A 27,446-nucleotide genomic window follows, 5' to 3' on the forward strand; every position below is an offset into this window, starting at 1 on the left:
ATCACAAATATTGTTCCTCAGGCCACTACATGTCGCAAGAATCTACTGATTGTAGATTGCAAATATGGGGCACAAGCAATCCTGTGGTCTACAATTCCCAATATATACTCCAAGATCAAGTAGACAACACAAGAATGGCAGCATTTATAGAGTCATAAAATCATAGAGCTGTACAACACGGAAACAGACTCTTAGGTCCAACCCTTCCATGCTGACCAGATATCCCAACCCAATCTAGTCCCACCTGCCAGTACCTGGCCCATTTCCCTCCAAACCCTTCCATTCATATACCATTCAGATGCCTTTTAAATGTTGCAATTGTATTAGCCTCCTTGTACCACCCTCTGCGTGAAAACGTTGCCCCTTAGGTCTCTTATATCTTTCCTCTCTCACCCTAAACCTATGCCATCTAGTTCTGGACTCCCCCACCCTCGGGACTCCTCCAACCCTGGCAACATCTTTGTAAATCTTGTCTGAACCCTTTCACATTTCACAACATCTTTCCTATAGGAAGGAGACCAGAATTGCACACAATATTCCAAAATTTGGCTGAAACAATGTCCTGTACAGCCACATGACCTCCCAACTCCTGTACTCAATACTCTGACCAATAAAGGAAAGCATACCATACACCTTCTTCACTATCCTATCTACCTGCAACTCCACTTTCAAGGAATGAGAACCTGCACTCCAGGGTCCGTTTATTCAGCAACCCTCCCTAGGACCTTACCATTAAGTGTATAAGTCCTGCTAAGATTTGCTTTCCCAAAATGCAATATCTCGCATCTATCTAAATTAAACTCCATCTGCCACTTCTCAGCCCATTGGCCCATCTGATCAAGATCCCGTTGTAATCTGTGGTAACCTTCTTCGTTGTCCACTACATCTCCAAGCTTAGTGTGTTCTATTAACCTACTAACTATACCTCTTATGCTCACATTTTATGTAAGAGCTGACCCAAGAAAGGCAACATTGCATGTAAGGATATGTTGTAATATGCTTTATAGTCCAGTGTATGAGAAAAGCTGCGCTAGGTCCTCATGTAGTCTATATGACTTTGGAATGTCTTTTGGGAATTATGGACTGAATATGGCACTTAATAAATCACCTGTGATTACATCTCCATGTCATGCAAAGGCATCTGTCTAAGAGTTACATTCTATCCGTGTAGTCTGTGAGCTGGCAAAAATGACTCAGATAAGCCACATATATGTGTAAGATGTGTGATTTACATTTTAATATGATTTAATTTAGAGTTTGGATTTTGAATTAGTGGCTTGTGTCTTTTGGTCTGTGAGTTTGTGGGGATTTAGTCATTAAGTTGTCAGTATATCTAGAGCTATTATATTTTGGAAACCAGTTTGAGAAAGGGACCTCTTAGTGAATATTTGTTTGCATTGGGAGAATTTTATGAGTAAATAGAGTAAACATTGAATAACATTTGCCTGCTTGCAGTTAGAAGGATCAAGAATTGATTTTTTTTTGATTAGTAGAAAAAGCTTTGGTCACTTCACTAAAGTCCTGATTGAAGGTAAGTGTAAGAACATGATTCTGGAACAAGGAGTTAATTCAGAAATGATGCAAACAAGTTGTCTTAGTATAAGGATTTAGCGTAAAATTTTCAGACCAGAAGTGTATGGTTACAACCATGTAAGGTTTATTTGCGGCAGAGTAAGTCTAAGTCTACTTGTGAGAATACTCAAGCTAGAAACAATCAGAAAATAACAAGTCTGAATTTTCTTTAGTGTTTGTGCACTGTAAAGGGAACTGTTAGGACATGTGGTATTGTACTTTTACTCTGTGTTTCAAAAGTTTTCAAATTATATGTAAAACTTGATTTATTCTACTTTATCACTTATTTTGTGTCATAAATGTCTGTTTTATTGCTAAAACCAGATCTGCAGCATTGCACACTTGTGTTTTAGTGAAATGCTACTTGTTAGAATAAATTTTAATTTTTTAGAAAAATTATCAAGCCAGAGTTTAGTCTGAGGTGTCCTGTATCATAACATCCAGGATCATAACATCCCTATCAGAATTGCAAGTTCAGAAACTAAGCATGCAACTGACTCCTGGTGAAATGGGCATCTGTGAATATTGTGTATTATACAGGATCTGTTGAGTACATCTTTGCCAAATGCTTTGCAAAAGCCTAAACAAATTGCTACATTATCCAGCATACTACCTATATCTGTGGAAAGTTCTCAGAGAAATGAAGAAGGTTTGTCTGGTGAAATCTTCTTATTCCATACCGGTTGCTTCTTATATATGCAATAATGTATGAGGAATCAGATGGGTAACAAAAACAGCATTCACCGGCAAAACTCAGCAGGTCTGGAAGCATCTGTGGGGGAGAAAGCAGAATTAACATTTTTTAGTCTGGATACTCTTTATAAGATATCTCATAAGTTGCCTTTGTTATATTTGATAATTGATGGCATTTTATTAAGCTCTGCCTTTGTTTTCAACTTACCAAATATTGCTAGTACCACACATTCCTCTCTGGTCACCTTAGCTGACCCATGATACATATGTCTCAGCCACAGTTCAGTAGTTCCCCTAGCAACCCTTGAGTCAGAAGACTTTGGGTGCAAAGACTTGAACAAATAATATAAATGGACACTTCAATACAATCCTGAAGGAGCGTGACTGTATTGGAGGTGAATGCTTTTGGGGAAAAATTATGTCCCATCAGGTTTGTCATCTGTTTTGCACTGGTGTTCTGGCCAACATTAATCTCTTAACCAGCACCAGTTTGATGACTGGCAGTTAACAAAGTGAGCTCACATTGGCTGATGGCATAGTTAATAGTATATGATGATGGGATAGTGGTCCGGAATAAGACAAGAAAGTAAAGTCGATCACTGAAACTGTTGTAATTCTTAATTATTTTTAACATGTTTGGATAATATAGAAATTAACTTATTTTGAAATCAACAAGTGTAAAATGTGAAATATACTAAGATCAATTCAATTTCCTGCTCCTATAACTTGTATCCTCCAAGCTGACAAATGAGCATTATTTGCTCCTTACCAACAATACTGTCCTTACCTAATGCTCGTGAAGTGCTCTGAAAATGTTTGGGAGGCATGCTCTGTTGTAAAGTGGGAGTATTTGAATGAAGGCAGCAAAATAAAGGTATACTTAAGAATCTGTATGTAAACCCAGTCGTGAAGAATCTAATAACTGAACATTTTTTTAATAGACTTCCTTGGGCAAGACAAAGAAATTAAAGACTGATGATGATGTGTTACCAAGGACAGATGTACGATGGATGTCTGAGAGTGGGATAATTGATGCATTTATTTTAATGGGTCCCAGTGCTTTTGATGTTTTCAGTCAGTACTCAAGGCTCACAGGTAGGAGAGTGCTTGACTGCAAGGAAGTAAGATATGTCTCTATTGCTGGAAATATAAAGTAAAGACCTTTATCCGCCTCTGATGAATAATAATAAACCTGAAGCTTTCATTCTGTGTAGATGTTGCTTGACTAGTTGAACATTTCTAGTAGTTGAACCCGATACAGTCCTCATCAAACATTTGCATTCTTTATTTGGAATTGTTGGATGAATGAGCAGGAGCAAATTAATTTTGGAATTCTGTTTTGTTTGAATCTGTAGCATGCATGATGCTGTATTTATGGGATTAGAATTTAGGGAGTTGAATTTTTTTTACAAATATTCTGAAAGCTTTACCCCTGTTTGGCTTGTATAGTAATCTTTTCCTTGGTCTCCAGGTCTTCAGGCATTTCCTCCTCTGTTTGCACTGGGTCACCACCAATGCCGCTATAGCTATAAGGATGAAAATGATGTTGAACAAGTAGATGCTGGCTTTGACATGAATGACATTCCTAATGATGTTATCTGGCTGGATATTGACCACACTGAAGGGAAACAGTATTTTACCTGGGACAGGTCAAAATTTCCTAGACCTCGAGAAATGCAAGAACACCTACGATCTAAAGATCGGAAGGTAAGTGAGGCAGAATATAATCAGGCCATTACACAGCACGTAGATGCCAGCCACATACTTGTACAGTGCAGACTCAGAGGACTGTATGGTTCTAGAGGAATAGTGAACTATTTTGTGACAGACATAGTGAATGCTTAAGAAACTTAACAGGTCCGGCAGCAACTGTTGTGATAGAGTTAAGGTTTTGAGTCTGGTATGACTGTTCTTAAGAACAGTTCTGAAGGACAGTTCCACTGGACCTGAAATCTTAACTATAGCTCTCTGCAGAAGCTGCCAAACCTACTGAGTATCTCCAGCATTCTCTATGATTATTTCAGATTTCCAGCATCTGCAGTATTTTGCTTTTGTATTAGAGAACTGTTTTGCCGAAAGGTGACTGCTCGTGGTGAGATCTATTTCCAATGGACTGGCCATGCTCTGTTACTTTTCCCAGTAGCCACGCCAAGTCTACTCAGTGAATGTTCAATGAGAATATAAGGCTAAACCCAATTCTGTGCCACACTGAACCTTGCCAGCAGAGGCAATTGATAGTTAGACATGAGTGGAGAATACTGGATGATTTAACACTCTGATCTGCTGGAATGTATCTTATTCAATGAGAACAGGAATCAATTCTGGGACTTACCTACTCCAAATGATGTCACGAAGGTTGAAGCTGTTTTATTTTTATTTTTAAAAATTGGTTCCTGTTTTCTGCTTGAACAACAGGAACATGGAAATGCTGTTCATGTGATAATTTTACAATCTGGCTCAATAATTCCTGAATGAGAGTTCTGAAAGTTCAAGATTGGAATATCTATAATATCTTAGCCTATATTTTTCAATCAGTAAAAGCAGCATCTGTTTGTTTTTTTTCTTTATTTTTGGTTGCAGATTGAAATAGGAATATGGTACTATCTTAGTCTCATTACATTTTTCATTTACTATTTTATTTACTTATATTAAAGCTATCTAGTACCTATCTTCAGATGGTTTCAGTTTTCTTCATATCACTTATATTTTGTTTTCACCTGTAGTTGTTTTTAAGGGAGCCACGTTACTCAGCACCCTCTTTCCCTAAATTTAGTTTTAAAATAATCTTTCGTGTTGTCTTTAATGTCCCTGGTGAGAGTTTTCTTTATTATTCATTCCTGGGATGTTAGCATCACTGGCAACACCAGGATTTGTTGCTGTTGAGCAGGAGGTGGTGAGCCACCTTCTTGAACTGCTGTAGTCCATGGTATTTAAATACACGTTCAGTACTGTAAAGTAGGGAGTTCAGTATTTTGACTTAACAGTAGTGAAGGAACAGTGATGTCTTTACAAGGATGTGCCTTGGAAGAAAACATGTATATTGAGGTGTCCTTGTGCAATGTCCGCCTCCGTACTTCTGCAAAGAGCAGGTTCTGAATTTGGAAGTTGCTGTTAAAGGAATCTTGGTGAATTGCTGCCGTGCATCTCACAAATGGTGCGCACTTCTGCCACTGTGCAGTGGTCATGACGAAGTTAAGTGCTGCTATGTTTGAGATGATATAAGCATCTTACTGTTGGAGTTGCACTTAGGCAAGCGCTGCTTCTGTATCCGAGGGGTTGTGAAGGGTTCTGCAAAATGTGCAGTCATCACTGATATCTTCACTTCAGACCTCAGGTTGAAGGGAGATTATCGATGAGGCATTTGAAGCTTCTACCCTGGGAACTCCTACAATGATGCTTGAGGCCTCTAACAAGCACAATCATCTTCTTTTGTGTTTGGTAAAACTCCAACCAGTGGAGAGTTTCCTGTTGATTCATATTAGTTAGAATTTTTTGCTCTTTTGTCCCACAACCAGTCAAAAGCTGTTTTGATGTCAAGGGCTGTCACTTGCAACTCAGGAAACCAGTACCTTGGCACATCTGGATTTATGATATTGCAAGTTCAGGATTCAAGGGGATCCGGTGGAACCCAACAGTGAGCAGCTTGTTGCTGATTAAGTGCTACTTGTTAGCACTGTTGACAAAATGATTCATCACTTTGTTGATGTTTGAGACTGAAATGAATTGATAGGAGTAATCGATCTGTTTGGATGTGTTCTGAATTTTCTGAACAGGATATTTCTAGGCATTTCCATATTGTCAGCTAATTGTAATCCTGAATTGACCATAATGATAAAGTTGTATGACCATGAAGTTAGATTGTGGTTGAATATAATTTTGATGCTATTGATGATCTACAGTTCTGTATGCATGCCCAGCTTTCAACTGCTTGATCCATTCTGATCTTATGTAGCATATGGGCATAGGACATTTACAGGAATGGTAATGGTGGTTGCTAGCACATTGTCTTTCAGGCATGATTCAATGAGTATGACTGTCATTGTGTTGGTTGGCGAGTCTGTGGGACACCTATCCTGAACTTAGCACATATCCTAGAAGTTAATGCGAATTTTGCATGGTTAACTGTTCTTTCATTAAATTCGTTCATGGGATGTGAGTGTCACTGGCTAGGCCAGTGTTTATTATGCAGTCCTAATGGCCAGAGGGCCATTATGAATCAGCATATTGTTGTGGGTCTAGAGTCACATGTAGGCCAGACCTGAGAAGATGGCATCACTCGACATTTTTATATTCCAAATTTTTAACCTAACTATTGACTTCAGAGTTCACATTTGCATTGCTGGGCTTTGAATCCAGGGCCCCAGAATGTTGCTTGGATTACTGGACAAGTGACAAAACCACTACACAGTTGCCTTCCCAGGGATATGACTTTGTTGTTTCTGCTGCCATTTGTTATAATTTTATATTATCTCTCACTTCATTTACTGATTGGTTACAGAAGAATGCTCTTGCCCTTCAGGATATATACAAATCTTCTTCTTAACTGAAAACTTCTTTGAACATCTTCACACTGTTCATCTATATTTTCACTAATTAACAGTTCAGACCACCATACAGTGGTCAATGTCTGCCTCATCTGTTCATAGTGAATCTTATTAAAACCTAGAATTGTAACTCTTCTTTCTACCTTCAAATGCATATTAATTAACTTAATTCAGTTATATTGTGGTCACTGTGAGCTGAGTGTTCCAACAATGTTGACTAATTTTCTGGTTAATTACTCATCATGAAATCTAATATAGTCTGTTTTGTCATTCATTCAAGAACACATTGGCTCATGTTATTCTGGAGTGGAGTGTCTTGTAGCATGTCCTGCTTATAAAACTTGTTCATTCTCCTTTAGGTTTCAAACTATTTTGTCCACTATTTTGTTGCTGCATGCAAACTGATAAAAGTGGTGAGGGAATAAGGGCATCTGAGGTCCCGGTGAATAAGCAGAATGGTCTATCTACTGAATTGATGAGATTAAAGAATGGAGAAATAAATAACATAGGGCTGAGAAATGGGCTCATTTAATATGAGATACAGAAAATGAAATAGAAGGAAATAAAATTGAATTATTTGAGAGATGCAAGAGGCAAGGAAAAGTAAGAACTTTAAAAAAAGCAATTTGCCATTTTTTGGGACTTGCTGAGTTTTCCCAATCTATGTGGGAAACGAAGTTCATCTCATTTTCCAGTATTTATGCATCCTGTTACATTATCACTGTTAGGTAGTCTGTGGACAACACATACGAAAATTAGGTTAGATTACTTACAGTGTGGAAACAGGCCCTTCGGCCCAACAAGTCCACACCGATCCGCCGAAGTACAACCCACCCAGACCCATTCTCCTACATTTACCCTTCACCTCACACTACGGGCAATTTAGCATGGCCAATTCACCTAACCTGTGGGAGGAAACCAGAGCACCCGGAGAAAACCCACGCAGACACGGGAGAATGTGCAAACTCCACACAGACAGTTGCCTGAGGCGGGAATTTAACCTGGGTCTCTGGCGCTGTGAGGTAGCAGTGCTAACCACTGAGCCACCGTAATCTTCCATTTTTTTTCTCTTTTGTTCCTCGAGTCAACCTACCCAGAGACTTACTGCTCCTAGTGATGCCCCCTTTTTCTAATGTTGTACTTTAGGTTTCAAACTATTTTGTCTACTTTATCAAGATTACTGTACTCCTTTTCCAACTTCCTTGTCCTCTTTAAGTACCTTATCATAAATTAGAATATTTGTCTCCCAGCTGTGTCAAAATTGTAACCAAGATTCCATGATGGTCACTATTACATGGAGTAAAAAATGAGGTCTGCAGATGCTGGAGATCACAGCTGCAAATGTGTTGCTGGTCAAAGCACAGCAGGCCAGGCAGCATCTCAGGAATAGAGAATTCGACGTTTCGAGCATAAGCCCTTCATCAGGAATAAGAGAGAGAGAGCCAAGCAGGCTAAGATAAAAGGTAGGGAGGAGGGACTAGGGGGAGGGGCGATGGAGGTGGGATAGGTGGAAGGAGGTCAAGGTGAGGGTGATAGGCCGGAGTGGGGTGGGGGCGGAGAGGTCAGGAAGAGGATTGCAGATTAGGAGGGCGGTGCTGAGTTAGAGGAAACCGACTGAGACAAGGTGGGGGGAGGGGAGATGAGGAAACTGGAGAAATCTGAATTCATACCTTGTGGTTGGAGGGTTCCCAGGCGGAAGATGAGGCGCTCCTCCTCCAGCCGTCGTGTAGTTGTGTTCTGCCGGTGGAGGAGTCCAAGGACCTGCATGTCCTCGGTGGAGTGGGAGGGAGAGTTAAAGTGTTGAGCCACGGGGTGATTGGGTTGGTTGGTTCGGGCGGCCCGGAGGTGTTCTCTGAAGCGTTCCGCAAGTAAGCGGCCCGTCTCACCAATATAGAGGAGGCCACATCGGGTGCAGCGGATGCAATAGATGATGTGTGTGGAGGTACAGGTGAACTTGTGGCGGATATGGAAGGATCCCTTGGGGCCTTGGAGGGAAGTGAGTGTGGAGGTGTGGGCGCAAGTTTTACATTTCCTGCGGTTGCAGGGGAAGGTGCCGGGGGTGGAGGTTGGGTTGGTGGGGGGTGTGGATCTGACGAGGGAGTCACGAAGGGAGTGGTCCTTGCGGAACGCTGATAGGGGAGGGGAGGGAAATATATCCTTGGTGGTGGGGTCCGTTTGGAGGTGGCGGAAATGGCGGCGGATGATACGTTGTATGCGGAGGTTGGTGGGGTGGTATGTGAGAACCAGTGGGGTTCTGTCTTGGTGGCGGTTGGAGGAGCGGGGCTCAAGGGCGGAGGAGCGGGAAGTGGAGGAGATGCGGTGGAGGGCATCGTCGATCACGTCTGGGGGGAATCTGCGGTCCTTGAAGAAGGAGGCCATCTGGGCTGTGCGGTGTTGGAATTGGGAATATGGGATGGCGTTTTTACAGGGGGCAGGGTGGGAGGAGGTGTAGTCCAGGTAGCTGTGGGAGTCAGTCGGTTTATAATAGATGTCTGTGTTGAGTCGGTCGCCCGAGATAGAAATGGAAAGGTCTAGGAAGGGGAGGGAGGAGTCTGAGACAGTCCAGGTGAATTTCAGGTCGGGATGGAAGGTGTTAGTAAAGTTGATGAACTGTTCAACCTCCTCGTGGGAGCACGAGGCAGCGCCGATACAGTCATCAATGTAGCGGAGGAAAAGGTGGGGGGTGGTGCCAGTGTAGTTGCGGAAGATGGACTGTTCCACATATCCTACGAAGAGGCAGGCATAGCTGGGGCCCATGCGGGTGCCCATGGCAACTCCTTTAGTTTGGAGGAAGTGGGAGGATTGAAAAGAGAAGTTATTCACGGTGAGGACCAGTTCAGTCAGTCGAAGGAGGGTGTCAGTGGAAGGGTACTGGTTGGTGCGGCGGGAAAGGAAGAAGCGGAGGGCTTTGAGTCCTTCGTGATGGGGGATGGAGGTGTACAGGGACTGGATGTCCATAGTGAAAATAAGGCGTTGGGGACCGGGGAAGCGAAAATCCTGGAGGAGGTGGAGGGCGTGGGTGGTGTCCCGAACGTAGGTGGGGAGTTCTTGGACTAAAGGGGACAGGACCGTGTCGAGGTATTGGGAGATGAGTTCGGTGGGGCAGGAGCAGGCTGAGACAATGGGTCGGCCGGGGCAGGCAGGTTCGTGGATTTTGGGCAGGAGGTAGAAACGGGCGGTGCGGGGTTGTGGGACTATGAGGTTGGAGGCGGTGGATGGGAGATCCCCTGAGGTGATGAGGTCCTGGATGGTCTGGGAGATGATGGTTTGGTGGTGGGAGGTGGGGTCGTGGTCAAGGGGGCGATAAGAGGAGGCGTCCACGAGCTGGCGTTTGGCTTCAGCGGTATACAGGTCAGTGCGCCAAACTACCACCGCGCCTCCCTTGTCTGCGGGTTTGATGGTGAGGTTGGGATTGGAGTGGAGGGCTGCACGTTCTGAGGGTGAGAGGTTGGAGTGGGTGAGATCTAGGACCTCATCACCTCAGGGGATCTCCCATCCACCGCCTCCACCCTCATAGTCCCACAACCCCGCACCGCCCGTTTCTACCTCCTGCCCAAAATCCACAAACCTGCCTGTCCCGGCCGACCCATTGTCTCAGCCTGCTCTTGCCCCACCGAACTCATCTCCCAATACCTTGACACGGTCCTGTCCCCTTTAGTCCAAGAACTCCCCACCTACGTTCGGGACACCACCCACGCCCTCCACCTCCTCCAGGATTTTCGCTTCCCCGGTCCCCAACGCCTTATTTTCACTATGGACATCCAGTCCCTGTACACCTCCATCCCCCATCACGAAGGACTCAAAGCCCTCCGCTTCTTCCTTTCCCGCCGCACCAACCAGTACCCTTCCACTGACACCCTCCTTCGACTGACTGAACTGGTCCTCACCCTGAATAACTTCTCTTTTCAATCCTCCCACTTCCTCCAAACTAAAGGAGTTGCCATGGGCACCCGCATGGGCCCCAGCTATGCCTGCCTCTTCGTAGGATATGTGGAACAGTCCATCTTCCGCAACTACACTGGCACCACCCCCCACCTTTTCCTCCGCTACATCGATGACTGTATCGGCGCTGCCTCGTGCTCCCACGAGGAGGTTGAACAGTTCATCAACTTTACTAACACCTTCCATCCCGACCTGAAATTCACCTGGACTGTCTCAGACTCCTCCCTCCCCTTTCTAGACCTTTCCATTTCTAACTCGGGCGACCGACTCAACACAGACATCTATTATAAACCGACTGACTCCCACAGCTACCTGGACTACACCTCCTCCCACCCTGCCCCCTGTAAAAACGCCATCCCATATTCCCAATTCCAACACCGCACAGCCCAGATGGCCTCCTTCTTCAAGGACCGCAGATTCCCCCCAGACGTGATCGACGATGCCCTCCACCGCATCTCCTCCACTTCCCGCTCCTCCGCCCTTGAGCCCCGCTCCTCCAACCGCCACCAAGACAGAACCCCACTGGTTCTCACCTACCACCCCACCAACCTCCGCATACAACGTATCATCCGCCGCCATTTCCGCCACCTCCAAACGGACCCCACCACCAAGGATATATTTCCCTCCCCTCCCCTATCAGCGTTCCGCAAGGACCACTCCCTTCGTGACTCCCTCGTCAGATCCACACCCCCCACCAACCCCACCTCCACCCCCGGCACCTTCCCCTGCAACCGCAGGAAATGTAAAACTTGCGCCCACACCTCCACACTCACTTCCCTCCAAGGCCCCAAGGGATCCTTCCATATCCGCCACAAGTTCACCTGTACCTCCACACACATCATGTATTGCATCCGCTGCACCCGATGTGGCCTCCTCTATATTGGTGAGACAGGCCGCTTACTTGCGGAATGCTTCAGAGAACACCTCCGGGCCGCCCGAACCAACCAACCCAATCACCCCGTAGCTCAACGCTTTAACTCTCCCTCCCACTCCACCGAGGACATGCAGGTCCTTGGACTCCTCCACCGGCAGAACACAACAACACGACGGCTGGAGGAGGAGCGCCTCATCTTCCGCCTGGGAACCCTCCAACCACAAGGTATGAATTCAGATTTCTCCAGTTTCCTCATTTCCCCTCCCCCCACCTTGTCTCAGTCGGTTCCCTCAACTCAGCACCGCCCTCCTAACCTGCAATCCTCTTCCTGACCTCTCCGCCCCCACCCCACTCCGGCCTATCACCCTCACCTTGACCTCCTTCCACCTATCCCACCTCCATCGCCCCTCCCCCTAGTCCCTCCTCCCTACCTTTTATCTTAGCCTGCTTGGCTCTCTCTCTTATTCCTGATGAAGGGCTTATGCTCGAAACGTCGAATTCTCTATTCCTGAGATGCTGCCTGGCCTGCTGTGCTTTGACCAGCAACACATTTGCAACTATTACATGGAGTCCTCCTTGGCTCAGAGGATAGCAATGTTGCCACTGAGTCTGAAGGTGGTGGGTTTAAATCACACTCAAGGACTTTAGCACAAGAGTCTAGGCTGATGCTAATGCAGTATATTTCAGATGAGATGATAGACTGAGGCCTATATGCTCTCTCAGGTTAATTTGAAAGATTCTGTTACATTGTTTTGAAGAAAAGCAAAGGAGTTCACCTTGAATCCTAAGCAATATTTATTCTCAACCAGCTGTTCATGAGAACTGCTGTTTGAAAATTGGCTGCTGTGACTCTTGCATTATAAAGTGACTACTGCTCGAAAGTACTCTTTGATTATAAAGAACTTTGAGGCTTTAACCTCGTAATATAAATTCAGGTCTTTGTTTCTTAATATTCTTCAAGCTGGATTTATACTTTTATTTTTGTTCTTTTACTTTGTTCAGTCTAATTTAAACAACAGACCTTGCTTTCTATTTTTGCACAATGCAATTTTTTCATTACTCTTAACTTAGTACATTTCTTAAGTTCTGTCTGAATGATATAAATCTTTTTACTTTTGTACATCGAAAAGTACTCTACAGCCAACAAAGTACTTTTGAAGTTTAATCACTGCTGTAGAATCCACAACAGCCTGTTGCATGCAACAGACAAAAGAAAGCAAATGATGTTTGTTAAGGGATAAATGTTGGCCTGGAGTTTGAAGAACTCCCTTACTGTTTGTTGAATAATGGATCTTTTACAACCACCATAAATCAATAGATGAAGCAATAGTTAAATGCCTCATCTAAAAATTTAAAAATCTCACAACACCAGGTTATAGTCCAACAGGTTTAATTGGAAGCACACTAGCTTTTGGAGCGATGGTCCTTCATCAGGTGATAGTGATGAAGGAGCCTGATGAAGGAGCGTCGCTCCGAAAGCTAGTGTGCTTCCAATTAAACCTGTTGGACTATAACCTGGTGTTGTGTGATTTTTAACTTTGTACACCCCAGTCCAACACCGGCATCTCCAAATCATATCATCTAAAAATGACTGTGTAGCTTTCTTCAGTACTGAAGTAGTACTGCTAGACATGATTTCGTACTCAGGTACCTGGAGCACAATTTGAATCCATAACCTTCTTAGTTAGGCTGTTACTGAGTCAAGATGGACAGCAGGTGGATAGATGTTCTGATTGCAATTGCACATAGTCTCACCAATACCACCCACCTTCCTCCCTACATTGTGGATAGCTGAACGTGACTCATTGTTGAAGATGTAGGTAGAGAATAGTAACCTGTTTATAGTTCCAGAAATCTCCTGACAATTCTTGAGTAAATCGGCACATTCAGAGGATGATAGGAAACCTTAGGAGGTATAAAATGCACCATACCATTCCTTTAGATAAGCATTTACTCAGTTTGTAGAGATCATTGTGTTTTCTTATGTCTCCAGCTAGTTGTTGTCATTGATGCTCACATCAAAGTAGACAAGAAGTACCCATTCTACTGTGAAGCCAAATCCAACAAGTACTTTGTCATGGATAAAGATGGTGAGGAGTACCACGGCTCCTGTTGGCCAGGTAAGGAAACAGTGAAACTTCTTAGGTGATTAACATTTTCTGGGGGTTTCTTTTGTACTTTGTAAGTGTGCAGTAATATTTGTTCCACAATATTCAGTAATCAAACCTGACAAAATATGCATGGGTGGAAATTTCTCTGTATTTTGCATTGCTTTAATTGCTAGTTACTCATTCACTTGACACACTCATTCCCTCCATCTCTCTTTGATGGCAGCCTCAGCTCAGTGGTGAAGCTCTTGCACCTGAGTCAGAAGGTTTTGAGTTCAAATTCTGTTCCTGAAACTTGAATGTGTAACCTGGACTTTGCAGATGTGAGTTCTTTCCATCAACATTCATCTTCAGCTGATAGCACAAGAAACCACTTGCCTGGCTATTTATTTTATGATTTGTGAGACTTTAATGTGTGAAAAGTGGATGTGGCCATTCTCTCCTTTATGCTTAGATATTTTTGGATCTGATGATGTCATGATAGGTCTGAACTGGTTGATTAAAAATATTAGTACATTCTAATTCTGTTTCCTAGAAGTGTGAGTTGCTGCTGGTTTCATAGTATGGATTCTCCAAATTCTGCTTTGGTCCAAGTATATCAAGAATTAAGTATTTTGCTGTCCACTCCCATCACGAGTGTCAGATTTTTGCAAGATGTGAATAAACAGGAATTTTTTTTGTATTTTTGTGCATTATTAGGTGTGTCAGCCTATTTAGACTTCACAAATCCCATAGTCCGCAACTGGTATGCCAACAAGCACGGATTGGACCAATACAAGGTACGTATTTTAAAATATTTATTGTCGCAGTTGAAGATTGCAGGGGAAAGGAGGTGAGACTGTAAATAGGGGACACCAGACTGGTTTTTGACTGTAGAAGAGAAGACAAAAGAAGGGATTTACATTATTTCATAACTTTGAGGCAGAATATATTAGAGTTTGAGATAGTGTGGCATCTTTTAATTTAAGTATGGTGTCATTGAAGGGAAAGAAACATATAGAATTTCTGGTGAGAGGAGGAGATTCAGATGAACAGTCATCATAAAAATGTGGATAAAATCAAGGGGGTTGAGGTGGAAGTTGAAAGGTTTGACCCGTCAAGTCACAGATTGTTTATAATCAACCTTTTGAGTTGTGGTATGATAAACCTCTGAAGCAAATGGGGCTTGAACCCAGGCCTCCTGGTTCAAAGGTAGGAATACTATCAGTGTGTTACAAAAGCCCTATCTACCAAGTCACTGAACTATTTTTTCCACTGCCAAATCGCCTGTGTTACTTTTTTCTTTTATCCTCCGCTGATAAGTCACCCATGTTTCTGAATCAGTTACCAGTTTAATCGGGCAAGTCACAGATATTTTGCTAACGAACTTTTCAAAGATGCTGTTATTACCTCTGAGTCCTCTGGTTCAGATATAGGGTCACTAACACTGCGCCACAAGAGACCTCCCAACCACCACTCTCAAATATTTTCTAATCATAAAAATGTAGGAGATAAGAGCAGGAGTAGGCCATTTGATCCATTAAACCTGCTCCACCATTCAATATTACCATGGCTGATCATCAAGCTTAATGCACTAACCTCACTCTCCATTGATCCCTTTAGCCACATGAGCTATGTCAACTTTCTACTTGAAAATGCATGTCATTTTGGCCTCAACGACTTTCTGTGGTAGTTAATTCCAAAGGCTTACCACTGTCTGAGTGAAAACATTTCCCCTCATCTCAGTCCTAAAAGGTTTACCCCTTCCTTGAATCTTTGGTTCTGGACTTGCCCACCATCAGGAATGTCCTTCTTGCATCTAACCTGTCTAGTCCTGTTAGAATTTTATAGGTTTCAATGCAATCACCCTCATTTTTCTAAATAATGGTGAATGCAATCCTAACTGACTGAATCTTTCCTGACAGAGTCATAGAGTCACGTACAGCATGAAAATAGAACCTTCAGTCTAATTAGTCCATGCTGACCATAACTCCAAACTAAACCAGTCCCACCTGCCTGTACTTGGTCCAAATCTTTCCAAATCTTTCATAATCATGAACTTACCCAAATATCTTTTAAGTGTTGTAACTGTACCTGCATCTACCACTTTCTCATTCCACACATAAACTACACTTGGTAAAAAAAAGTTGCCCCTTAAATCTTTTTAGAACCTTGAAAATATGCCCTCGAGGTTGGACTCCTTGACCCGAGAGAAAAGACTATTGTCGTTCATCTTACCTGTAACCCTCATGATCTTATAAACCTCAAAATGTTCACCCCTCAACCTCCTATACTCCAGTGAAAAAGGTCCCAGCCTTTCCAGTTTATTTTTAAAACTCAAGCCCCCCGGCAATATCCTGATAAATGTTTTCTGAACCTTCTCCATTGTAATAATATCCTTCCTGTAACAGGGTTGCACACGGTACTCCAGAAGGGGCATCATCAGTACAACGATTTAAAAAGTGAGGTCTGCAGATGCTGGAGATCAGAGCTGAAAATGTGTTGCTGGTTAAAGCGCAGCAGGTCAGGCAGCATCCAAGGAACAGGAAATTCGACGTTTCGGGCATTCATTCCTGATGAAGGGCTTATGCCCGAAACGTCGAATTTCCTGTTCCTTGGATGCTGCCTGACCTGCTGCGCTTTAACCAGCAACACATTTTCAGCATCAATAGTACAACCTCCATATGATGTCCCAACTCCTATTCTTAAAGGTCTAAGCAATGAAGGCAAGCATGCTCAATGCCTTCTTAACCACCCTGTCTACCTGTGATGCAAATTTCAAAGAATTATGTACCTGAACCTTATGTCTGTCTGTTCTACAACACTATCCAAGATCCTACCATTAATTGTATAAGTTCTGTCCTTACTTGTACTTTCAAAATGCATTAGTCCTGCCATTCCAGGAATCAGATTTTATTACATACGTTTGGAACAGGTGGTGTTTGAACCTGGGTATCCTGCTCAGTATTAAGGACAGTAACGCTGCACCACAATAGTCTTTACCATCAAGTCACAGGTATCTTCTAATCAACCTGCTCAGTGATGGTCTTACAAATTTCTGCAGCAGATAGGTGTCCTGGCTTAGAGTAGGTACACTGTCACCGCACCACAAGGCCCCAGCGATCAAGATACATGATGATATTTTCAAATTAATCTGTTCAGGAATGTTACTACACACTTCTGGAATAGGTGAGATTTGAATTCTGATCTCCGAGCTCAGAGGTAAAAACACTACCACTGAATTTCAAGCACCCTTCAACTATCAAGCCACAAGCTAACTGATTTGATCCAACTGCAGAAAATCATGTTTTAAAGCATTGTCCATTTGTTTTTACATTATCAGGAGAAGGGATAAAGTGTTCTAAAAACAGTGTGAACACAAGAAAGCAGGGTTACTGCATGTCTGAAGAATCAGCACCAACAAAAACTATGATGACTTTACCTTTTTTTGTATGAACCCAAGAGTTTTGTGAAGGTCATGTGTTTCTCCTGTGTGTGAAGTTCTCTGATCTTGCCTGAGTTGTAAGAAAAAGGCAGAAAAGAATCTCAGGCAAAAACCAGAGTGGCACAAAATAGATAAGAGCAATAAATATAATAAAGGCAAAATACTGCAGATACTGGAAATCTAAAACAAGCACAGAGAATGCTGGAGAAGCTTAGTACATCTGGCAGTATCCATTAAGACAGAAACATAGTTAATGTTACGAGTTCAGTCTGGCTGTTCTTCAGAAATGCACCCAGTGTTTCCAGGGCAACCTCCTTTAGTACTCTGGGATACAGATTATTAGCCCTTGGATTATGTCAGCCATCAACTTCATTAATTTCTCGAACAGCATATCTTTTTTTTGGTAATACTGATTTTCTTCAATTCTTACTTCATACTAGATTCCTGCTTCTCTCATTATTTGTGTCCTGTTTTGTGAAGGCAGAACCAAAGTATGTGTTCATTTCTTCTGCCATTACATTGTTCCCCAATGTAATTGCCCCAGTTTCTGACTATAAGGGACCAATAGTTGTCTTTGCTAATTTTTTATGCTAATGATGTGGAGGAGCCAGTGTTGGACTCGGGTGGACTAAGTTAAAAATCACACAACACCAGGTTAGAGTTTGACAGGTTTATTTGGAGGCACTAGCTTTCAGAATGCTGCTCTTTCATCCACCTGATCCATGCACCTTCCAAATAAATTTGTTAGACTATAACCTGGTATTGTGTAATCTTTTATAGAAGCTTTTAAAGTTAGTTTTTATGTGTCCTGCAAGTTTGCTCTCATACTTTATTTTGCCCTTCATGATCAAAGTTTTTGTCATCTTGCTGAATTCTAAACCTCTCTTCTGGCTTCCTACTTTTTCTAATAATTTTATGTCTATTCTTTAGATTGATTTATTTTGTAAGTTATTTTTGTGGCTGATAATATGAACAATTGTTTTAATTAATGTATAGTTTCCTGAAATGTTGTTGACAAATTGGGGATGTTTGGGGAATGGTGTACCTCATTCACAAATACTCAGACCTAAACTTTCAGAAACAAGGACAGCCTCTCCTTTCATTAACTTTAATAAACTAGTTAAAGTTTATTAGCTTTACTAGCCTGTTACAAAAATGGCTGTGAAGGACAACTCCAGACATCATTTCATTTTCACAGGAATTTTGGTTGGTTTTGGAATGGGTTTTAATTTGCATATTTAAACTTCACAATTTGATTTTATCTGACTTTCGCTTCAGTGTTCAAAATGTTGAAAACACAAGTTGCTCAGTTTAGACTTGATAAGAGAAAGTCCAAAGCTGCTGGAGTCCTTTGGAGAGGTAGATCTGTTTGTTCCTGTCAGTTGACTTAAATCCATATGTGAGGCTCATGCCCGAAACGTCGTTTCTCCTGCTATTTGGATGCTGCCTGACCTGCTGCGCTTTTCCAGCAACACATTTTCAGCTCTGATCTCCAGCATCTGCAGTCCTCACTTTCTCCTTAAATCCATATGTGATCATTCCAGGATTAGTGCTCCATGACTCTTTTCACAACCTTTTGTTATCACAGTCTGATGTCTGTCATTTCATAGTTTGACAGCTCCAACTGGCTGTACCCTCTTTGTCCTAGGACTAGGCGTTCCAATGCTTGCCTTTATAAGGAATTCAAGGAAATTAAATGTGGTGAATAGATTTTTATCAATGAGAGTTTTCTTTTCTTAAATAGTGAACCCTTCAAAAGACATTTGGGAACTCCATCTCCTCTGAGTATGGGTCCTGAGACCTGGCCATGGAAGTTCAGTTTGTGTGATGTGTGGAAGCGTAATGGTGGACATGGGTTGCCACTAAGTTGACATAGGAAGGATAAAAGGCCATGGTCTGTGGGTAGCATAGGTTACTAAGATAGTAGGAACTGGCATGGGTGGGATATGGTAAATATCCTGAGGTCTCAATCAGCATTTAATATAGCGTTTCATTTCGAAAAGAGACAACCTCATGCTCTCACTGCCTCTCCATCTGGCGGGCAAGACCCAGTCCCTATTTTTAATTCTGCCCAGTATATTCTTTTAGATCAGAAGATGGCTGCTTTATTTTGGGATCGGAACTAAATTTGTTGATCTCACCAAAGGTAGTCTTGGGTCTATTCCAGTTGAAACTAGCACACCAGCCATAAGTACACAAATTAGAACTGAACGCTATGCCATCTGAAAATAATGCATCATATTTGGGGCCAGGATTTCTGGAGTTGTGCCTCTGTGGAAATTGAAACATTTGCTCAGGTATTGCACTTGTTACTCTTCGGTGATCTGTGCAAGTGTGTGAACATAGGTTGGGGTTGGATTTGAGCTCATATGGTGCCTTCCCTACAGTAAAATAAACTATATGAGCAAAGTGAAATTTGTCCTTGATGATGGTGGTGAAAGGGATGAAATGACCTCTACCAGTTCTTTCCAACCCCTATTCAATTTTCTTCTTAATTTTTGTATATGGTAAACTGGTTGCTGATTCATAATTGCCTATTTTACCAAAGACCAGTTTCATCCCAATTACAATTTACACCCATATATGGAATATTATCACATTGACAAGCTATTGGGGCGAGAAGTGCCCATGGAATGTAACTAAGAGCAAAGAGGAGGAAAAAAAAAGGAGAAAGCAGTTTGTTAATCTATGGAATGCATTTCTTTGTTGCAGGATTCCACAGATATTCTTTTTGTCTGGAATGACATGAATGAGCCAGCTGTGTTTAGTGGACCTGAACTCACTATGCACAAGAATGCAGTGCATGCTGGTGGATGGGAGCACCGAGAGATGCACAACCTGTATGGTTTTTATCAGGTAAATGATGTCTTGTGCAACTGGCATATAGATTGTTTTCTAGAGATTGTTGGAGTCCACATTATCAGTAACCGTAGTGGTGGAGAACTAGTAATTCACAGACCTACAAGATAGCTTCATTATGCATTGTATCCTGTTCTAACTGGAAATTTCTTTTTGTGAATTTTGGACTCATTGAAGTGAGAGATATTATTAGGAATAAAGATTTCAACCTTTCTTCATAAGTTTTTAATCCCAGGAATGAGTCAAGTGAATGCTTTCTGAATTGCTTTAAAAACAATTTTTTTTCATGTAAGGATAAGGTTCTGTCTAATTTTTTCTGGTGTTGTGTGGTCCTCCAAAGTGCAGCAGCTTCCAGAACTGGCCAAGTGCCTTAAAGGGAACATTGATAAAGAGATCAAAGGTGTATGTAGTGCTCAACATATGGTCTCAGTAATGCCCTGTACAACTGCAATAAAACTTCCTGACTGTAACATTCCAACCCCTTTTAACATAGAATAGTATAGCACAGGAATAGGCTCTTCAGGCCACCATGTCTGTGCTGACCACAATGCCATTCTAATCTCATCTGCCTGCCATGATTCGTATCCCAGTATTCTCTTAACTTCACGTTTCTGTCAAAATGCCTTTTAAACATAGCTGTCATATCTGCTTCCACCACCTGCCTTGGCAACATGTTCTAGACATATAACACTCTCTGCCTAAAAAAGCTTGCCTCACACATCTTCTTTAAACTTTCCCCCTCTCACTTTAAGTCTATACTCCCAAGTATTTGAGGCTTCCACTATGGGAAAAAGAAAACACTACCCACTCTATCTGGCCCTCTCCTAATTTCCTCTACTTCTATCAGGTTGCCGCTCAGTTTCCCACACCCTTGTGTAAACAATGCAAGTTTGTCCAACCTCTCCTTATATCTAATACACTCCAATCTGAGCAATATCCTGGTAAATATCTCTTGCCTCAACATTCCTCCCGTAGTACGGTGACAGAACTGTTAAGATTTTTCTGCATATCAATGCTCCTAAAGTTCCTATCATTTATTTTTACTTTCACCTTCCAAAATGCAACTCCTCACATTTACCTGGATTACATTCTATCTGCTGTTTCTCAGCCCAACTTTGTAACAGATCTATATCCTGCTGTATTCTTTGACAACATTCCTCATTATCCACAACTCCACCAATTTTTGTATTGTCTGGAATATGTTCGAAGAAATTATCCCAAAGACATTTTCTAAGATATCATTCTCATTCTCCCAAATGATATGGAAGTTAAAGTCACGAATAATTATTGAGTATTTTTCATATATATCTGTTTGATTGTAACCACTATTGGGGACTTTTCAACTATTCCCACACAAAATCTCTGATCTTAACTATTCCTTATCACTACCCAAACTGATTCTATATCTTTTAACATTAAAGTGGTCTGTCATCAACAAAACATTGTTAACTAACAAAGCAACCTGCCATCTTTTCCTAGCTCTCTGTTATTCCAATTTCTCACATAGCCTTCCACATTAATTTTCTCATCTTTCAACTTCACCTCTGAACTGCTTATCAGATCATATATATTAATGTCCATGAATGCTAAAAGTCCATCCCTTTTACAAGTGCTTCTACTTTTCAGGTGTAGGATTGTAAACTTCTGTTAAACAAAACTCCTCTGGTTTGTGCTAATGATACATCTCTGTTGATATCATGAGACCAGCCGCCACTACACTATTCCAAATTTTCACAATGTTGCATCATAACACCAAACGCTAATGTGATACTCCCATGTGCAAGTTACATGAAACATGCCGAATACTGATAGTGTGCCATTTCTCTTGGAACATGACTTTGGTCAAGAGCAGCTTATGTAGTGACTGTCACGTTGTAGAATATTATCAACTGAGAAATGGACCTGATTTTGTCTTGGGCAAAGACCACTAATAAAAGAGATGTGCTGCATCAGGATAAAGTATTCTCCTGGATTATCTCAATCATATGAAATTGGGACAGAAGTAGACCATTCAACTCCTTGAGCCCACCTGCTATTCTTTAAGATCTTGGTTGATATATTTGTGAGTCAACTTTCACATTCTCATGTACCCCCTTTTATTTACTTGTGGGATGTTAGTGTCACTGGCTAGCCAGCATTTATTGCACATTCCTAGTGGCTCTTGTGAAGGTGGTGGTGAGCTGCCTTCTTGAACTGCTGCAGTCCATGTGCTGTAAGTTGACCCACCTTTACCTGAGAGAGGGAATTCCAGGATTCTGACCCAGCAATACTGAAGGAGCAGTGATATATTTCCAAGTCAGGATGGTATGTGGTTTGATGGGGAACCTACAGGTGGTGGTGTTCCCATGAATCTGTTATCCTTCTCCTTCTAGATGAATGTGATCTTGGGTTTGGAAGCTGCTGTCCAAGGACTTTTGGTGAATTTCTGCAGTGCATCTTGCAGGTAGTGCACACTGATGTTACTGAACATGAATAATGGAGGGAGTAGATACTTGTGAATGCAGTGCAAATCAAGCAGGCTGCATTGTCTTAGATGTTTTCAAGCTTCTTGAGTGTAGTTGGAGTTGCACCCAACCAGTCAAGTGAAGAGTAATCCATCATATTCCTGACTTGTGCCGTGCAGAATGTGGAAAGGCTTTGGGGATTCAGGAAGTGAGTTACTCGTGGTAGTCTTCTTAGCTGTGCGCTCTCATGTAGCCACTATATTTATATGATGAGACCAGTTGAGCCTCTGGCCAACAGTAACTCCCAGGCTGTTGATAGTGATTCAGTGATGGTAACGCCATTGCCTGTCAAGGAGTATGGTTAGATTGACTATCTCCAATAAGAGACAATGCCTGATATTTGTGTGGCACGAATGTTATGTGATAATCTGATAACCTTTGATTCCCTTACCTTAGAAGAATCCATCTAAATCCACTTGAGTGAGTTCCAAAGTTATATAATTCGCTTTGTCTCTGCCCTAAAAGAGAGATGCCTAATTTTTAAACTTTTCCCACTAGTTCTGGACTCTCCTACAACAGGAAATAGCCTTTTCACATAGAGACATAGAGATGTACAGCATGAAACAGACCCTTCGGTCCATGCCGACCAAATATCCCAACCCAATCTAGTCCCATTTGCCAGCACCTGGCCCGTATCCCTCCAAACCTTTCCTATTCATATACCCATCCAGATGCCTTTTAAATGTTGCAATTGTACAAGCCTGCACCATTTCCTCTGGCAGCTAATTCCATACATGTGCCACCCTCTGTGTGAAAAATTTGTCCCTTAGGTCTCTTTTACATCTTTCCCCTCTCACCCTAAACCTATGCCCTCTAGTTCTGGACCTCCACCCCCGGGAAAAGTCTTTGTCTATTTTTCCTATTCATGCCCTCATGATTTTATTGTTAAGACTATTTAGAATCTTAAATGCTTCAATCCAATCATTCCCTCACTTTTCTAAACTCCAGAGGAAACAAGCCCAATCTGTCCAAACATTGGGCACCAGAATATGGAAACTTAAACACTTTTCACTGTATTTCTTGTAAAAATATGAGTGATAATAAATTTTACTACATTCCACATAAGACACCCTGCTCAATCCAGGTGTTAAGGTAGCAAACTTTTTCTGAACCACCTCCAATGATTTTGCACCCTTCCATAAATAAGGAAATCAGAACTGTACACAGTACTCCAGATGGGATTTCTCCAATGCCCTATAATAACTGAAGCATACAAAGGAGCAGCGCTCTGAAAGCTAGTACTTCCAAATAAACCTGTTGGACTATAACCTGGTATTGTGTGATTTTTAACTTTGTCCACCCCAGTCAAAAACTGGCACCTCCACATCATTTAATTCTTATGTTCAGTTCCTCTCGTAATCAAAGATAAAATTCCATTAGTCATCTTAATTACTTACTCTACTGCATTACTTTTCGTGACTCATGCACCATTACACTCATTTTCTTATGCCCCCTCACGAATCATTCTCCATTTCAATCATACTTTTCTCTCTTTATGCTTTCTGCCAAATTGATCAACTTCACATTTTCTCACAGTTACACTGCACCATATTTATGCCCACTCATTCAATCTTTTTATGTCCATCTGCAATCTTGTTATGTCCTCTTTTCAACAGATGTTACTATCTATCTTTATGCCATCTGCAAATTTAGATGCTATGGCTTTGCTGTTCTTTCATTGATATAAATTGTTAAAAAGCTTGGACCCTATCATAGATCCCTGCAGTACTCCATTAACCTCATCCTGACAGGCAGAAAGAATTTTATTTATGAATAATTTCTGTTTCTGTCAGTCAGCTAGTATATATGTGCTAATTACTCCCAGAACATATGTGACAGATTATCAAATAACTTTTGGAAATCCAAGCACAGTGCATCAATAGGCTTCACTTGATCACATCACATTTCTTTTTCCTCTGGTGAACTCTAATTTGATGAAACATGTTTTCCATTTTGCAAAACTATTTTTGACTTTTCCCTCTTAATGTGGCGGAATTTGATCAAAATTGACACAAAACTCTGTGAAGCTATTTTGTCAGAAAGCAATTTTTGCAGTACAATGTAGCCTGCTAGCATAATGCTGACTCTACTCTGGCTGAGGAATGCTGTTTTGATAGTGTGACCTTGCAGCTACAGGCTGACTGTGCTCTTCAGGCCATTAGATAGTGCAGCTCACAGAATGATACATTGTTTCTCTCTGTCCCTTATCAGTTGTTTTAACCCAGCTGAACCTGCAGTTTAAGATAACATTCAGTTTTGTAGACATTAAGAAATGTAGGTCTGGACAATGTATGTGGACCTTACAATTGTCCTTGGGTTGTGTAATTCATGGGTACTGGGCTTGTATTTTACTATATACATTGTAACATTCTGTATTTCATTGGAATTGTGTTGGACTCTTCTGAATGAAGATGTAATTCCCCATGGCTATGTTAAAGCCAGTTAATTGCTCAAGCTCTCATCTCCTGACTATTTTGTTTTAAACGTTTTGGCAAACAATTTACTTTTCCCCAACAACTTGAGTTCTTCTGAGTGCATAACTATAATCTTCTTAATGAATAATTTTCAATACTTGTCCCCAATAGACTTGAAGCTAACTGGTCTGTCATTTCCTGTTTAATGCCTCCCTTCCTTCTTGACTGCAGAAGCTAAACTGTACTTTCCAATTTGATAGAACTTTTCCTGAACTGAGGGAATTTTGCAAAATTAACACCGATACATGAATTACTACTTCATCAGACACCTTTTTTAAGACCTTCGCTAAGTCCATCAGGACCCAAGCAACTGTAGCCTGCAGTTCCATTGGCTTGCAGTTGAGAAGGAATTCCTCAGATGTTTCCTCCACATCAACGTGGATGGCCACCTGCTCCCTGGAGATGACAGGTCTCAAGTGAAAAATACATTTTTTTTGATGAAGAAGGTGTCACAACACAATGGGACAGGTTGGATAAGACACCATGGTTGATGTTCTTAAGATCAAGAGCCAGACCCCTGGAACAGTCATTTTTATAAACTGGGATTTCCTTTAACTGACAGAATGGACTCAGATAGATAACACTCCAATGTCACTATTAGATTCCCTGAGTTTGGAGCAGTTTTTAAACTTTTGTTTTCTAAAGGATTAAAACAAACTACAGGGTTGACCTTATGTTTCTGTGTGTTTTGCACCAGCAATGGGCAACAGCTGAGGGTCTGATTCGTCGATCTAGAGGAATGGAGAGGCCGTTTGTCTTGACTCGCTCCTTCTTTGCTGGTTCACAGAGATATGGTAAGTGGTCAGGAACTGACAGGATTAAGGCTAATGTGGCTAGGTCCTATTTTGGATGGGTCACTCCCAGCACAGCCAATCCATTTTAGGCCATACATGTTTTCTTTGCACCGTACCAAGTATTTCTCTCTCTCTCTCTCTCTTTTAACTAAGCAGCAATCTCTTTGTTTGCCTATCTCTCTTTTGTTATCTCTTTCCCTCTGGGCACCATTCTCATGTACTATGTACATGATCTTTACTCTCCCCATCCCCAACCCCACCTCACCCTGTCATCAGCATAATACCACTCTTTCACAGCTATCTTGAATTCTGTCGAAGGGTCTTTGGACTTGAAATGTTAACTCTGTTTTTCTCTCTACAGATGCTGTCGGAGCTACTGGGTTTCTCCAGCATTTTCATTTTTTTGTTTTAGGAATGAACCTGTGAGTGCGCTGAATCTCTCAGTAATGTAGAGAAAGGCTGTGGGCTGGAAAGAAACCTGGATGTAGTTTATCTAGTGTACACTGACAATGAATCTCTGTTAAATTCTCCAAATGTTATGGTTGATAATACAAAAATCCTCTTGGAAGCTCAGCTCTACTCTGTCCGAATATATAACAGCATGTTCGTTCCATTTGGTGGCTTTTTTCTGAACCATTGGAATAACAATATTAAAGTGGGGATGTCTGGCATAAAAGTCTGAATCTTAGCTCAGCAGAGTTAGAAATGTCCATTTTGCTCTGGCAAGAATGGCAGAATCCAAGCAGCTTAGGACAGCGAAGCAGTTTTAGCTATTCACATGGACTTTTGCTGACCATGGAGATATGCTGCTCTATCTATGGTCACCTGTACTATTTTAAGCTTCAGATGCAAAAGCAAACTTCTTTAGAGATCCAGCTTGAGAACTGGGATCACGTAGGCACAAATATTATATAATCCTTGTAGCCTTCAAGAGTCACTCAACCTTTCTCAATTCAATTCAAATTTTATTGTTTGTTTGGAAATTTGTTGCTGGCACAAAATTTCCTGTTTCCGCACAATGCATCATGCCTTTCTCAGTGCTGAGCTGAGGTTGTGTGCCTCTTTCCAAGACATTCAAGGTGAATGAAGGAGAAATTTTACCAAGTCCTAAGGAGGCATGATGAGACCTGATGGATCAATAAACCTGACTCATTGGACCATGATAGTTTTTATTTTGATCTCTGTTTTTAAAATATTTTGAGAAGGTAGCCTAGACTCTACGTTTTTTGTATTTTAAAGGCAGATGTGAAGTGGGTGTTCCAGGTATAATGCAGCTGGTCAATAACTCAGCTTTAAGCAAAATATAATTTATTTAAACACTGTAGTTGAAACGCAAACAGAAGAAAACAGAATTTAGAATAACTTAACTATTGGAAAACTGATCTGATACCGCTACTTAACTAATTAACTGTTCCAATCAGTTACATCCCATAAACACGCCCCTTGGTCAAAATGTAAATTCATACAGGCAGGAATGAAACACATCCAAAGAGAGATTTCAGAAGAAAGTAAGTAGAGTTCTTTACTGAAGCTTGCAACTCCCCTGGAATCTCACATTTTGTGACTGTTACAGCTGTAAACAAACTAGAAAAACCCTGAACTAGGAGAACTGGCCACTCCCCTCATATTGTTAAACTAGACTCCTCACACCTCTGCCT

At 41.6% G+C, this 27,446-nt stretch overlaps 1 protein-coding gene across 1 annotated transcript in view; it reads left to right on the forward strand.

Moving 5' to 3' along the window:
* LOC132818041 (neutral alpha-glucosidase C-like) overlaps positions 1–27,446 on the forward strand; it is a 125,201-nt gene that overhangs the window by 54,740 nt on the left and 43,015 nt on the right. Inside the window, exons 10-15 of the mRNA XM_060828649.1 lie at positions 3,207–3,360; positions 3,737–3,972; positions 13,619–13,745; positions 14,433–14,512; positions 19,870–20,013; positions 25,692–25,788. Coding sequence (XP_060684632.1) covers positions 3,207–3,360; positions 3,737–3,972; positions 13,619–13,745; positions 14,433–14,512; positions 19,870–20,013; positions 25,692–25,788 — 838 coding nt within the window. The remainder of the gene's footprint in view (positions 1–3,206; positions 3,361–3,736; positions 3,973–13,618; positions 13,746–14,432; positions 14,513–19,869; positions 20,014–25,691; positions 25,789–27,446) is intronic.

This window comes from Hemiscyllium ocellatum, chromosome 8 (assembly GCF_020745735.1).
Source record: "Hemiscyllium ocellatum isolate sHemOce1 chromosome 8, sHemOce1.pat.X.cur, whole genome shotgun sequence".
NCBI lineage: Eukaryota > Metazoa > Chordata > Chondrichthyes > Orectolobiformes > Hemiscylliidae > Hemiscyllium > Hemiscyllium ocellatum.